At 49.4% G+C, this 13,333-nt stretch overlaps 1 protein-coding gene across 1 annotated transcript in view; it reads right to left on the bottom strand.

Moving 5' to 3' along the window:
• Positions 1-1,126: 1,126 nt before the first annotated feature.
• The window catches only part of TUSC5 (tumor suppressor candidate 5), a 13,536-nt gene continuing 1,329 nt past the window's right edge, over positions 1,127-13,333 (bottom strand). Inside the window, exons 2-3 of the mRNA XM_014953344.1 lie at positions 7,313-7,445; positions 1,127-6,772 (exon numbers count right to left, since the gene is read on the bottom strand). Coding sequence (XP_014808830.1) covers positions 6,765-6,772; positions 7,313-7,445 — 141 coding nt within the window. The 3' untranslated portion in view covers positions 1,127-6,764. The remainder of the gene's footprint in view (positions 6,773-7,312; positions 7,446-13,333) is intronic.

Raw genomic sequence — 13,333 nt, 5'->3', positions numbered from 1 at the left:
TACGTTTGTTGCTGAATCACGCTGCAGGCTGCCAACATTGCAGAGAATTTACATCTATCTTTTTTTCCATCATAAACAGGGATGAAAGTGGAAGTGCCGTGTCTGATACCTGCTCTGGAGCCGTAAACCTTCATTTTTGTCCCCTGCTGGTGGTGGTGGCACTTGCCTGCTGTGTGCTGGGGGAGGGAAGGAAGGACTGTTACTTCCAGTAAGTCCTACCCTGAAGTCTGGACAGCTTGAGCGTATTGCTACAAAGGAGAGAGCTGTGTAAGACAATTAATTCATCTCAGACTTGGCAAAGTCTTCTCTCCAAGCTGAGCTGGACTGAAAACCACGTTGCTGTTGATTCCCAGAGGATGCCAGAGACGCACAGCCAGAGGAGGGTGTTGGGATTGAGCTGAATGAAGTCGTTGCACGGTTAATCATCTTCAGTACGGAGCAGTAGCCTTGGTTGGTGTGCCCTTACACAGCAATAACCTGGTAGTGACCCAACATGTGGGTTACACACAGCCAACAGCCTTCCAGTGGGACTGGTTGGAAAAACTCCTCCTGGAAAAAGACTAATGCCAGTTTTTGGTAGTGGCTGAGTTTTTAAGCCTTGGCTTTAGAAACTTTAAAAGGACTTGCTTCCTAGCAGCTGCTTGCGTTTAGGCTTTTTGAGTGGAGAGCAAAAATTGCTGTGCATTCTTGAAATCTATGGTTTTGATCAATAAATTTGCTTTCCGAGCAGATTTGGGATTTGTTCTCTCATACCTGGTTGTGCGCCATACCATCGACCTGCCCAGGCAAGGCCAGTGATGAAGAGCAGTTCCCAGTGGCTGCTCCCCATCCCCATCCCATCCTTGTGCTCCTGCTTCCCCGGTGGCATGGCCAGCTGGAGACCTCCCACAATATTTCTGCTTCCCGAGGAGCTCAGTGCTGCTTCTCCCTGCAGCACAAGGCTGATCTCTCTGGACCTTTCTCTGCTCTGAATTGTGCTGTATTTTTCTGCCTTTTCCTAATATATGTTATTTGCAACCCACTGCTCCCAAAACACCAGCTGATCTGCTTGCTCTTAAGGTGTGAATCAATAGTTAAACGAGTAGTCTGGATTATTTTTTTTTCTCATTTAGACAGAAGAAACCAGTTCAGCTTTGACCATGCATGTTACATTTTAATTTTTTTTTTTTCTCATGCCAAGAAATACAAAGAAAGTATATAAGATATACCATATCATCCTGCAGAAAAAAGAAACATCTATCAGCAAAGAGAAGCGCCCAGCTGCAGTTCCTGATGTGGTCATGCTGTGTGTGAAACACGGCTCTTCCAGTTCAACTTTGAAACGGGAGGAGCCGGTCCATGGACAGTGGTGACGGCAGTTGTGGGGAGGGGATAGACCCTGCCCTTCCACGCAAAGGATGGGCTCCTGGGCACCATCTACCAGGGTCACCTGCTCCCAAGTGGTGTCAGGGTTGCCTTGGTGAATCCTGCACATGGTCCCTTTCTGATGTTTCTTGTCTTGGGTGGGTATTTTTAGGTTTGAATTCCGCTACCTACTGGTGTCAGCAAATGCTTTACAAATAGTCCCATTTTGAAAAGGCTGCTTTCCCCCATCACCACCACCACCCCCTTGGCTTGTGCCCAAGCATGGGCGTCTTCAGTCCAAACCTAACCGTCTTTGCCAAAATTAAAGGATGCAGGCTGAAAGAAAAATCGACCTTAACTCTGAAATTATTTCAGTTTGACTGCGCAGCCCTGGCTGTGGTTCTGCGGTAAGTAACCAAGTGATAGGGCAAGGTTGGGGGGGGGATCAGGGAAAAAAGAAATAAAGTCAGTCATGGGACCAGCCCGGTGGGTGCATTTCTGCAGCCTCTCCCTGGATTCAAACAGAATGGGAAGGGAATTTTAATTTTATCTAAAAGGTGGGATCTGCTCCTCTTGTCTACGTGGAGAAGTCTGTGTTTGGAAGGTCAAATACTGCGGTGGTACCTGCTGGAGTCCACAGGCCGAGAGGAGTAGGTTCTCTACCCTTCAATATCCCCTTTCAGAGAAGCCCAGCCATGGCATCTCCTTGCCAACCAGACCTGTACTGGGTTAAAGCAAAGGCAGAGGGTGGGAGGGGAAAGCCTGTGAGACCCGTGCATTGCTCTAGGGGTAGAATTGCTGAGGGGAAAGCACATCAAACTTGCAAAGATGGGGAGATAGGGGTGAGCTGGAACAGAGTGGAATACAGAGCAGCAAAGGAAAGCTCATCATTATTACAGCAAACCTTGAAATCAAACCTTTTGTTGCTTTCTTTACTCCCTTTTGTGCTCAAATCCCTTTGATCTCCTCTGCAGGTACCAGCCAGCGTGTTGCTGTGACCAGCTGACCCGAGCCAGACCTTTTCTGACCATCAGTCATCGCATCCTACGAGAAGCTGGTATGAAACCAAGCTCGCTCTGCTCGGCAGCAGCAAACCAATCCCTCAGCTTAAACCTTTGATCCAGCATTTCTGTTCCCAGCAAGGGCTCTTCTGTGCTACCCCACAGAGTCTGACTGTTTCTCCAAGCCCTGAGGAGAAGAGCCCAGGGACACCAATGCTAGAGAGATGCCATCAGCCACATGCTCTGCTCAGAGACTCTTCCTGAGCAGTGCAAACCATGTATTTATATCCCACCAGGACCTCACACTTGTCGATCGTTAACTCCTACTTCAACTTACATTTAGAGATGTTTCCCACCTTCTCCATCTCCTCAGCAAGCCATCCTCCTACCAGCTCAGCTCCGCTGTCAGGTAAGGCTGGGTTGCCACCGCATCGCCTGGATCTCTCGCCTCTCCCCTATTGCCTGCCTCGCTAGGGGGCAAAAGTTGGCCAAATCCTGAGGACTTCATGACTTTTTTAGTTGCAAACACAGAAAATTTGATTCTGATGTGCTTAGGGGAGGCTGCAGCAGGTGGCAAAGAGCTGTGATGTAACAGGGCTTGTTTGTGGAGATGGAGAAGGGGAAGTTTTTTTGTGACATGGTTTCTTGATTGCCTTCCTGTGTGCTAAAACCAAAAGTTAAGGGAAGAACAGCTGTGACTGGTTTTGGAAAGCAAGGTGCTTGTGCTTAGGTGAAATCAGCAACTAATCATAAGGGAAGCTGCTGTTCCCCCAGATACAGACCGAAGGAGGAGTCCTGCCTGCTGGTGGCCTTGGGATGAAGTTCTACCATGATTTAGCTCCTTGTAACGCAGTTGCAGGTGAGGTGTGTGTCAAGGGTTTGGGGGTTCAGCAACTTCTTCCTTCTCAAATACAGCTAATGCACCTGAGAGAGCCAAACAGGCAGCCGAGCTGGGGTAAAAAGGTGTGTGATGTGGAGAGCAAGGATCTAGTGGCAAAAACCTTTGCAAAACATCAGGCTTGCAAAGGGAGAAGCTGGAGGAGAGCGGGGAGAAGAGAACTTCCAGATAGCCCTGGGGAGTTTATTTCCCCAGCACCAGAGAGCCAGGTCACCAGGAGAGAAAATATTTTGTCAGGAGCAGCTGTAGAGGCTTTGCCCTGGATTTAAGTGCAGGATAAGAAGCAAAAAGCTGTATTCAAGAGTGCAGAGCAGTGCTATTGTATCTAATCAGGAAGCGGATTAAAAATTAAAGGAATTTAAGTGCCTTATTTGTTGGGGTTTTTTAATTATAGTTAATAGTGAGCTGAGAAGAGGTTCCCTCAGTAGCCTGATGATAGGGGCTAAGACAGGAGGCACAAACCCCATTTGGGTGCATGAACCCATGGGTTTTTGGGGGGAAATCATCTCCCTTCTGCATTTTGCCTCGGGTGCCTCTACCTGGGGCTTCTCCTGGCGAGGACTGTTGCAGCTGCCTCATAAAGCCCCCTCGTTCCTACGACTGTAGATATCCCACTCTGTTTTGCAGTGCAGCGTGTGTTTGCCTTGGGAGAAATCCGACTCAAAGGAAATCTGTATTCATACAGGGTTCTATTGAGGAGGAGAAAGAAAAATGGGTTTCTTTTTGGAGCTGTGCAGGGCACGTGACTCTGAGCAACTTTGCCACCCGTGCAATTAGAGCAGCGTAATGCTAACTCACCTTGTGGGGGGGTGGCAGGGCTTAATCCTTTAAATGTGGTAAAGCACTTTAGATGAAAGGCTTTATATAATGATAAAAGAGCATTTAAATTCTCTACTTAATAAATACTTGGCGCTTTCAAGTACTATAACTCATTGCGGCAGTTTTCCCTGAATGTGGGCTCTTCCTGCCCAAGGAGGAGCTTGCTGGGCTCTTACCATCAGCTGAACTTCAGCTGCTCAAGAGACCAAAGGACAGAAGATGCACGGACAGGCAGCACTGCCCTTACGTATCTCAGAAAAAAACACCAATGTGTGTTTCCCAGCAAGCAGCTTTCAGGTTCAAGCGTTAAAGACAGGAACCTTTTGGGAGATTTGATGGGATTTTGATCAACCAGAAGCTCAGGTTTTGAATCTCCAGGGGATGGTTTCTGATGAGCTCAGGAAGAAGAGGTCCAGTGCCAAGGGGCACCTTGGCAGCGGCTGCGGGTGGGAGCTCAAACCCAGCAGTTCTCAGTGGCCCCAGTTTGCTGAAGCTCACAAAAAATGAATTGCAAAAGAAAGGTTGCAAATTTGGTCCGTTTCAGAAGCCAGTAATTTGTAATAAAGAGCTGGCAAAGGGGTGATGGATGGGAATGGAGCCCGAGAAAGTGCTGTAGTGATGTGCTTTTGCTCTGAGACCCTGGAATCCCTTTTAATGTAGAGAAAAATGTTAACAGCATGTCTAGGTGATTTGGCTTTCTTCCCTCCTGGACTCAAATAACACCTAGCAAAAGAAAACACTTTAAAGAGGAGCAATTAACCAGGTGACAAGAGAATTTTCACAGCAATACCCACAGCTTTGCCTGTTAGTTTACTACAGAGTAACTACAGGGTGGATTTACAGTGGACCCCTACCCTGTGCTAACCCCACGTGCCCACTCACATGCCCCAAAGAACAAGTTAGTGCCAAGCAGGGACCTTCTTGAGAAGTTTTTTATGGTGTCAAACAGATTCTCCATGTAGACAAGCCCTTGGAAGAATTAGATTTGGTCTAAGATTTGGGTTGCTTTTTTTTTTTCCCAGGAGATTGATGGTGGGGAGCAGAAGTGCCCTGAAACACCCTGTTTCTCAGTGCAGTCCATGTTCATAGGTGCCAGGCTGTCAGCTGGAGGCAACAGAAAGGTCGGGGGATGCAGCTCTTGGCCCGCAAAGTTTTGATAAAAGAAGAGAGGCTCAGCTAATACGGAGCCAATGGATATGGCCAGAAGCCATCTACAAAGCCTGAATAAAATAACAGGCGACGAAACTTTGCATAGTCTGGTTGGCCAGAGAGAGGGCCAACCCCAGTAACAACCTGCGGCAAGGACAGGGTGAGGGGGGAGAAGAAGTGATGGGGCTGGAGGGGTCGGATCCTGCGGGGAAACGGCCGTGGAGCCGCGTGTCGTGGAAGACGTGGCGAGACGCGGGGTACGTGTAGGCAGATCAGGAGGAGCAAAGTCTATTTTCTTGTTACGTTAAATATAAAACATTAAAAAATAACACTACTTGTGGAACTGACCCCAGCCAGCTCTGGGGATGCGGGAGGTTTTCAGAGATGCAGAAGAGCACGAGGGGTAGCGGGGAGAGGAGCAGGGAGCTTAAACTCCTCCGTGTCTCTGAAAATCTCCTGAAAAACCCTAAGCTGAAGCCCAAAAGGGTCGGGGAGACGAGCTCTGACAGCGGTGGGGGCTGGATCATGCTGAAGCTTTTTGTGTGATGGACATGACACGACATAAATGTGTAAGTGGGTAGAAGGGTCTCTCCGTGCCTTGGTACTGCTGCTACAGATTAACCAGGCTCTTTTCTCAGCGCCACGAGTATTAACCTCACTTTGGGTACACAGAGAGAGAAATGTGTGGTTTCACAGAGAAAGCATTATTTTTTCCTTCCATTAAAAACCCCACCGTGGGATGCAGGTGAGGAGGAGCCTGGCGTTCTCATGCAGCAACATCCTGCTCTGCCAGCTCTGAGATCTGCCCCAAGTGATAAAAGAGCTCATAGGAACAGACATGGAGAACATTCCCAAAAGCATGCAAATGGTCATTGTCTCTATTTTTTTTTTTTTTTTCATCAAAAATACAAAAGCACCCACCACATCCTCCAGCTTTTGCGGCTGCGTTTTGTTCGGGGCAGAGCCGTGGTCCCGCTGCAGCTCTGCTCTCCCTCCTCCTCCGTGGAAACAGCTCTCAGCTCCTGATGGCAGTTTGAGCTTTGTTTGGTTTTTTTTTTTTTAATATATTTTTTTGTAGAGACAGAGAATTCGACGATTTAAAAACCAACAACCCCCCAAAAATTCAGTGACTTGTGCCAAAATTCTTAGGAGGATTCTTCAAAATGTCCTGTTCTCGCCTTAAAATTTTTCTTTTTAAAATAAGCTTCGTTCTTGAAACTCTCTCCTCCTCTTGTACTTTAGTCGTCTCCCCGCTCCGTGAGTTTTGCTGGAGGGGAATGAGGTAGTGGATTTCCCCCTTCTCCTCTCCACTTGGCGTCCGATGTTCATTCCCATTCCTTCTTGCGATCTTTTTTATCCCATCACTTGTACAAAATCATTTCCAAGAGGCGGTGAAGTAGAAGCATGCGTTCCTTCAGACGGCGCTCCAGAGCAGGCTGTCTAGGGCTGCCCACCTACACTGTGACAATTTTTTGTTGCAAGGCTGAAAGTAAAAACCCCAAAAGGAAAGTTGTCTTCCTCCTCTTCGAGGTATTTGCATGCTGAAATGTCTTCTAGGAAACTGTAAAATAAAGAGAGACTCAGGGCAGCTTCCAGCAGTCACAGGTGTTTCCCCTTATGCTCTTGGTTTGGGCTTTGTGTGTTTCTGAGGTTCCCGTTTGCCTGAGCTGTGTGCTGGTCATGCTGGTTTGGCATGGGAGGTTCCCCAAATGTTTTGGGGTTGCATTTCTGGGCAGGTTGATTTGTGTCGTGAAACCCTTTGTTTTTACCACACTACACTCTTCTAGACCCACCACAGCCTTCACCAGGGAGACCTTGTATGGTCACTATGGGACAGCGCAGGGAGGACTTTCCATTCTGATCATTTGAAGACTGTGTGTTGCTCCTGCAAGGAGCACATTCTCTGAGGTGTTTTACGTGTGTGCGTGAAGCTGGTGATGATCAAACCAGCCTGGACCATACAGGTGCTTAGTGCCCCGCCACTGTAGTTGGGGTGGGAATGGAGGTGGTGGATGGTAGGTAAGTGCGTCCTATCCACTGGGCTGGAGCCAGGGGAAGTTCCTGCTCTAGCTGGGCTGGGGAAAAGAGAAGGAGATGTTACCTCTGAAGCTGAGTGAAATGTAGAGCACGATGATGATGGTCCCCAGGACGATGGAGACGATGCTGAGCAGCCTGGCCATGCGGCCGAGTCTCCGGGCTCCGTCCGTGTCCCCTTGCTGCCCGCTGTTCCTCGACTGGGGGGAAACACAGAAAGAGGCTCTGAGAATGGCTGTGGCTCTGGAGCGACTCCATAGTCCCCAAAATGAGAGCTGCTGTGTCAGCAGGGGCTGGACCCCCCACCCTGGGCTCTCGCAGGATGGCACACAAACCCCCCTCATGACCCCAGGGCTGTGACAGCCCGTGGTCCTGCTGAACTGAGATGCCTGGAGCAGCCCACCTGGGATGCTGTTCTGCTTGCCCTGGGTAGGAGCTGGACTGGCTCAAGTCTGTCTTTTATGGGATCAACTAAGAAATAGTCCCAGGAGGGGACAGGAGGCACAGCCCTAGCCAGAACCAGCCCCTCTCTGACTCTCTCATGGAAAACCCTGAAATTCTTGGCTTCAGTCCCCAGAGCAGCTCATTTCTGTGGGACTGCATCCCCCAGGGGTACCACAGCCCTTCTGCAGCTCAGATACAGGAAAAGCATCCTGCCCCCATCCTCCTCTGCAAATGTATGTATCGAGAAGTGATGTGTATTGCCAGTTTAACTGTCATGGACAAACTGGGAGATAAAAGCATTGACATTTCCGAAGCAGCGTGTGGCCTTTGGCTGGCCACTGGAGCTGAATGTGAGTGTGAGAGGAGAGGGCTTTGATAAAGTGGGAGCAATTCCTGGCTTTCATCTTGTGATGGGATGTGCTTTGGTGCCTCTGCTTTATACGGAATTTCTGCCTCAACGTAGAGGGGTTGTATTTGCCATCTCTTTTTTTAAGTGCAGTCCTCCTACAGTGAATTCCTGCTCTTGTGTGTGCTGTAGGGAGGGAAGGAATACTCTGTGTGGCTTCTCTACACTCCTTCTAGTTTCATTGTGATTCCCCCTGCTGCTCTATTGATTTCTTTGAGCAGCCCAGTGAAAGCTTTCCTCTGCCCTGAAACTAAAAGCAAGGTCTTGCTGGCCGTGGCAGGGGTGAGGAATGGGACAGGGGAAGGCACTAGTAGGTGCCTGGAAAATACTGTTAAGGATGAAGAGAGATCCCCAAGAGCTGGAGTTAGAACAGGACTTGCCTGTTGGTGGGTGCTGGCCTCTTAACGGGAGGCTCTTGGTGGGACAAATTGCAGCAGTCCTTGTCTTTGGGAAGAAGTGGTGACTCAGGGTGGATGGAGAACGCAACTTGGAGCCTTTCTTGGAAACTTTGCTTTTCACTGATCATCCAGGGCTGGTCACTGACAGGCTCAGCAGAGATCCAACCCCTAGGGGCATCTCCAGGGGCGTTAGTGAAGCATCCGCAGGGTCTGCCCAGCAGTGTTGCCTGGGCCACAGCCAGGGCTGGATGGGTTGAGCAGGATTTGGGCTCACACCCACAGAGGAAAGACATAAGACTGGATGATCACGGGCTCACCAGGACCTTGCCTGGTGCCTGATGTGGGGCAGCGAGGGCGATGCTGTGGCCTGATTCCTCCGAGCTTCAGTACCAGCTCTCTTAACTGCCCTGTGCTCAGCGATGCTGCTGGTCTTCTGGGCAAGAGAAGCCCCCACCTGAGCACACAGCAACCTGAAGACCAAGCAGGGCTCATGAGAAAAAGTACAATATGCAGATGCACGGTAAGCTTTCAGAGTAAGTAAATGATCTTGTTTCTTGTTCTTGTCATTGGCAATCGTTTGGTTCCCAAGTGAAAAATACAGAAAGGAAGAGTTCCTGGTGATGGAGAAGCATTACTGCAGAGAGAAGAGCCCAAAGTGCTCCTCGGCTCTGCCGGAGCCAGGGCGCTGGGCTTCCTGCACTTGGCTGAGGGAGGACCTAGCACTTAGCAGAAGGGCAGCCGTGCGGTACCACGGCGGGGTTATTATGGTGAAATTACTCACCGTGCGTCAGCACTCGCTGTGTGTGCGGTGGAGAGGCTGGAGCCCCTCCATCAGCAAAACGGGAGCTCCCTGCCCAGGAAGAAGCAGAGTAACACTGCTCTCTGGACTGAAAAGCCTTCCCAAGTTCCTGCAGAGCCCTTCTGCCTCCCGTGAAACCCACTGGGAAGGGCTTTTGGAGGGAGGGAAATTGAGTAAGGAGTTGTAAGGTCCATTGGTAACATTTTCACCTGGTTGGGAAGGGTTGGAGTTGGGGGCAAAGGGGAGAAAGACAGGCTGTGGGGAGACATCAGGGCAAGGAGCCCAGCACACAGGTCTGTCACCTTGATCTGGTGGAGGAGTTGGGCAAAACGCCCCTCGAACCCATTGGGGATGGGGTTTTGTAGATACTTTAACTGCCTTGAAGCGCCACCTCTTTCTTTAGAGAAGCTTTTAAGTATTTAATGTTTTTTCATCTCCAGCCATGCTGCCTCGTTGAGTAGGGTCTCAGGAGAAGAGGGAGATCTGGGGCAGGCTGTGGGGCTGGCAGCTCCCCCCAGCCCCACACCATGTGCTGGCTCCTCCCTTTGGTGCAGGGCTGCTAAAACTGGGGAAACTCTGAGTTAAAACCAATAAATATGCTAGTTAAAAAGAATTAAAGGTGGAAGTATATTAAAACAATCCCACTTTCCTTTAAAAAAAAATTGTCTCTCAGAAATAACAACTGCTCTGGAAAGGGTCCCTTGTCAAACATCTTTAAAAAAGAAAAAAAAAGAAAATTAAGAGTCAGGAGGCCCAGTACAGCTCCATTCCAGCACTAACCATGAAACATCACTAAGAATTCAAATGAACAAATTCTTCATGTTACTACCCCGTTTCCCATTCACCCTGCTTTAAGACCACTACCTTCTTGGCAGCACCATGACCAAAATGTCCTCAGCCCGGGCTGTGCGCTGGCTGCGGCTCCGAAGTGCTCGGGCAGCTAAAATACAGCTTTGAAGGTGTCCATGTGCTCATTTTAGTTTGTGTCACCACGTAAATAACGTAGTGGAGCCTCAGAGAAGCGGCTGCTTCCACCACATCCCTGCAAACGTCCCGCTCACGTGCCACCCTGCATAGCAACGTCCCCAGTGGTGTCACCAAGAGAGCACAAGACCTTGCTCCTTCTGGTCTCGACAGCACGTTTGACAGACAATATCTAAAATCGATGGGATGCAGCCAAGAGCCTATTTTCATTACAGAACAGGAGGTGACAAAATGAAGCTTCATGGGCTGGTGGAGAGATGGGGAGGATGCAATATCCCAGGGATTGACAGGATCCCTGCCCTGCTCACTGACAGCTTCCAACATTTCGGATTTTTTTTTTTTTAGGCTCAGACTTTCGTAACAAGTGTAATATTTTTCGCAGGGTGTGGGTTAGATTGCAGTAAAATATGCAGTTTTAGCTGTCTTCTAGGGAAAAAATATAGGCTAACGAATTTGATATATTTATCACCACAGCTTCTGGAAGTGTTTACTCCTCATTTATCCTGAACAATTATGAAAAATACATCAGCATTGGCATGGGGTGTTTAGCAAGCATTTGTTTCTGTACACACATTATTCATTGGTGTGGAACCGTTTGATTATAGCTCTCTAGTATCACTAATCCTGTGTTTTGCTTTCCACATAAAAACATGAACATCTTGTTTATTAATCAAGACTCGCCGAGGCAGAATATCTCGGGAAGGCTTGGGGGCTACGGGGGAGTGAGTCAGTGTGTGTGTGCCAAGGGACTCCCTGTTTGAGTGGAGAGTTAGAAAATCTGAAGGACCTCAGCAGTGGGGCTGAACCGCAGCACCCAGGGGGCCAGGTCAGGCTGGGTGGTTCAAAAGAGTTATGAATCTTACCTGTTTTGAAACTGCTATCTGTTCCAGCTAATGTTCTGAAGGTTTGGTGGGGTTTTTTTTCCCTAATAGATGACCTAAGTTGTCTTGTTGCAAATGAAGGCAATTACTTTTCTGTGCTAGTCCCAGGGATGGACAAGATGAATCGTCACCTCCTCTTTCCCAATTTATGAACCGGCTTTGGATGCACTCTGCTGCCTTCCACCAGCTACTCAGAATAAATCATTAATCCTCAACACTTGCGTTTTGTTGAAGAAAACATCCTGAGAGAGGTATAAGTCAACATCAGACTTAGACAGATGACTGTGCCATTTAAAATGAGTAAGGATAGTTTGACTTCTCCCACATCTTTCAGGAATGGCAGTACTTATTTTGGACACTAAGTGCTGTGCAGAATTGCCCTTGGTGTTACTTTATGCTGGTTCTGGATGGATTTGCCTTTCTTTTTCACTTCAGTTCTTCAGTCTTGTATGCTGGTAAGTGACCTCTCTGCTTCCTCCCCTGACGTGGCTGCACTTTGGTAAGAAGGGGAAGGGATTCGATAGCAGCAATACAGCACGTGTGTGTGTGGTACCTGTCCCTGCCCTGCCCTCCTCTGAGATGGGTCCCACGGGGCTGCGCTGCCCTTGTGTCCATCAGCCCCACTCTCCAGCTCGGTGAGGGACCCAAACCCCTTAGAGCAGCCAAGTCCTCGCTTGGTCAAGAAAATGCATCCAGGGGCCAGTGGAGGAGCCTCCAGGTAACTCATCTCCACGAGACCAGTGTTATCAGGACAGGCTGGGGGCTAGAGCAGATTTTTTTTTTTTTTTTTTCCACCTCTGGCCATTGGCCCTGCTGGGATCTGAGAGCAGCTTTTGAAAAATGATTTATGAGTCGCTAAACCCAGAAGCATTCATTTGCTTTCTTTTCTGGATGCTCCTTATTACCCAGAAAAAAAAAAAAAGCTTTCATGTGCAAAAAGGATTGACTTAGGAAAGAAAAATACACTTGCAGAACTAAAGGAATGTCAGCACATTGTGGAAAGGCCCCCCTTGCCCCCCTCCAGGCGCCAGGAATTGCAAAAACCTGGTTCCTGCTCAGATTTGCACGTGATGAAGCACTCCTGGGTTTTATTCTGTGGGGAGACCTAAGCCTGTGGGAGCCTCAGGGGTCACTGGGAACTAAATTCCTCCTCGGTATGAGCAGGTGAAACATCAGGTGATGCTCCCAGAGCCGTTCCTGCTGGCAGGAGGACCCAGCCAGATGTTTCCTGGCTCCCCAGGGTCAGCACGGAGAAAGGATCATTCCTCATCCTGCCCCCCTGGTGCTGTGCAGGGGGTCCCTGGGTAGCAGATGGGAGGGTGATGGTGTAGATACGGCCAGGACTAGAAAGAGCAGTGATAAATCGAGTGACCCAGGGGACAGAGAGCGCAGGGGCGACTGTGAAGGTGCCAGGGGGTGTGGGGTGGCTACTAATGTGCTGTGTGAGCCAGAAACCTTGTCCTGGAGAACAAGCCCATCTGAGTGCTGCTTCTGCCTCGGGAACCCAAGAGGGCTGAGGTTGGGCATCCCCTTCCCCAGCTCTGGTCACTGCTGTCAAGGGCCTTGGAAGCAGAAGGCAGCCAAATAGTCTTACTGCCTTGTTGGCCCTGCCTCCCTTTGTGTCTGACACAATGACTACACACCGGTACCTCGCTGTCTAGCGGTATTAACCAGCTCCTGTTCTTTTTTCACAGCTTACTCCTCTACTCCACCAGGGCTTTCTGTGGCCCAAGGCACATCCCCACCACGCCAGGGGCTCTAACGCCTGCGAGGGAGAGTGTGAGAATCTATTTTGCATGAAGGCTAATGTGGCTGGAAAATCCCCGGGAGAGCCCTTGTTTATTGCCGTGGCCGTGCGATGCCCAGCTGCTTACCCTCTCCTCGCAGAGCCAAGCCAAGCCAGGCTGGCTGCCTTCCCCCTCTGCTGCCTAAACAGGCTCTGCCACCCCACTGTACTACGCAGATGACAGCTGGCACTGGCAGAAATGATGATTCTGCCTCAAAATGGAAACTGGTCTCTCCAGACGACTTTCCGTGGCAACTACTGGTGTCCGCCTTCAAGTTGTTACTGGTTTTTGGGGGAAGTGCTGGCTGCAAGTCCCCCTCGGTGTATTTCTGTGTAGTAAGCAGGCAATTGCTTTCCCTGAGCTGATTTGCAAAGAAAAGATTTGTCTCC

Source organism: Calidris pugnax, unplaced genomic scaffold (genome assembly GCF_001431845.1).
Source record: "Calidris pugnax isolate Ruff unplaced genomic scaffold, ASM143184v1 scaffold133, whole genome shotgun sequence".
Lineage (NCBI taxonomy): Eukaryota > Metazoa > Chordata > Aves > Charadriiformes > Scolopacidae > Calidris > Calidris pugnax.
The sequence above is the reverse complement of the archived record's forward strand: the minus strand, read 5'-3'. Positions and strand labels throughout refer to the sequence as shown.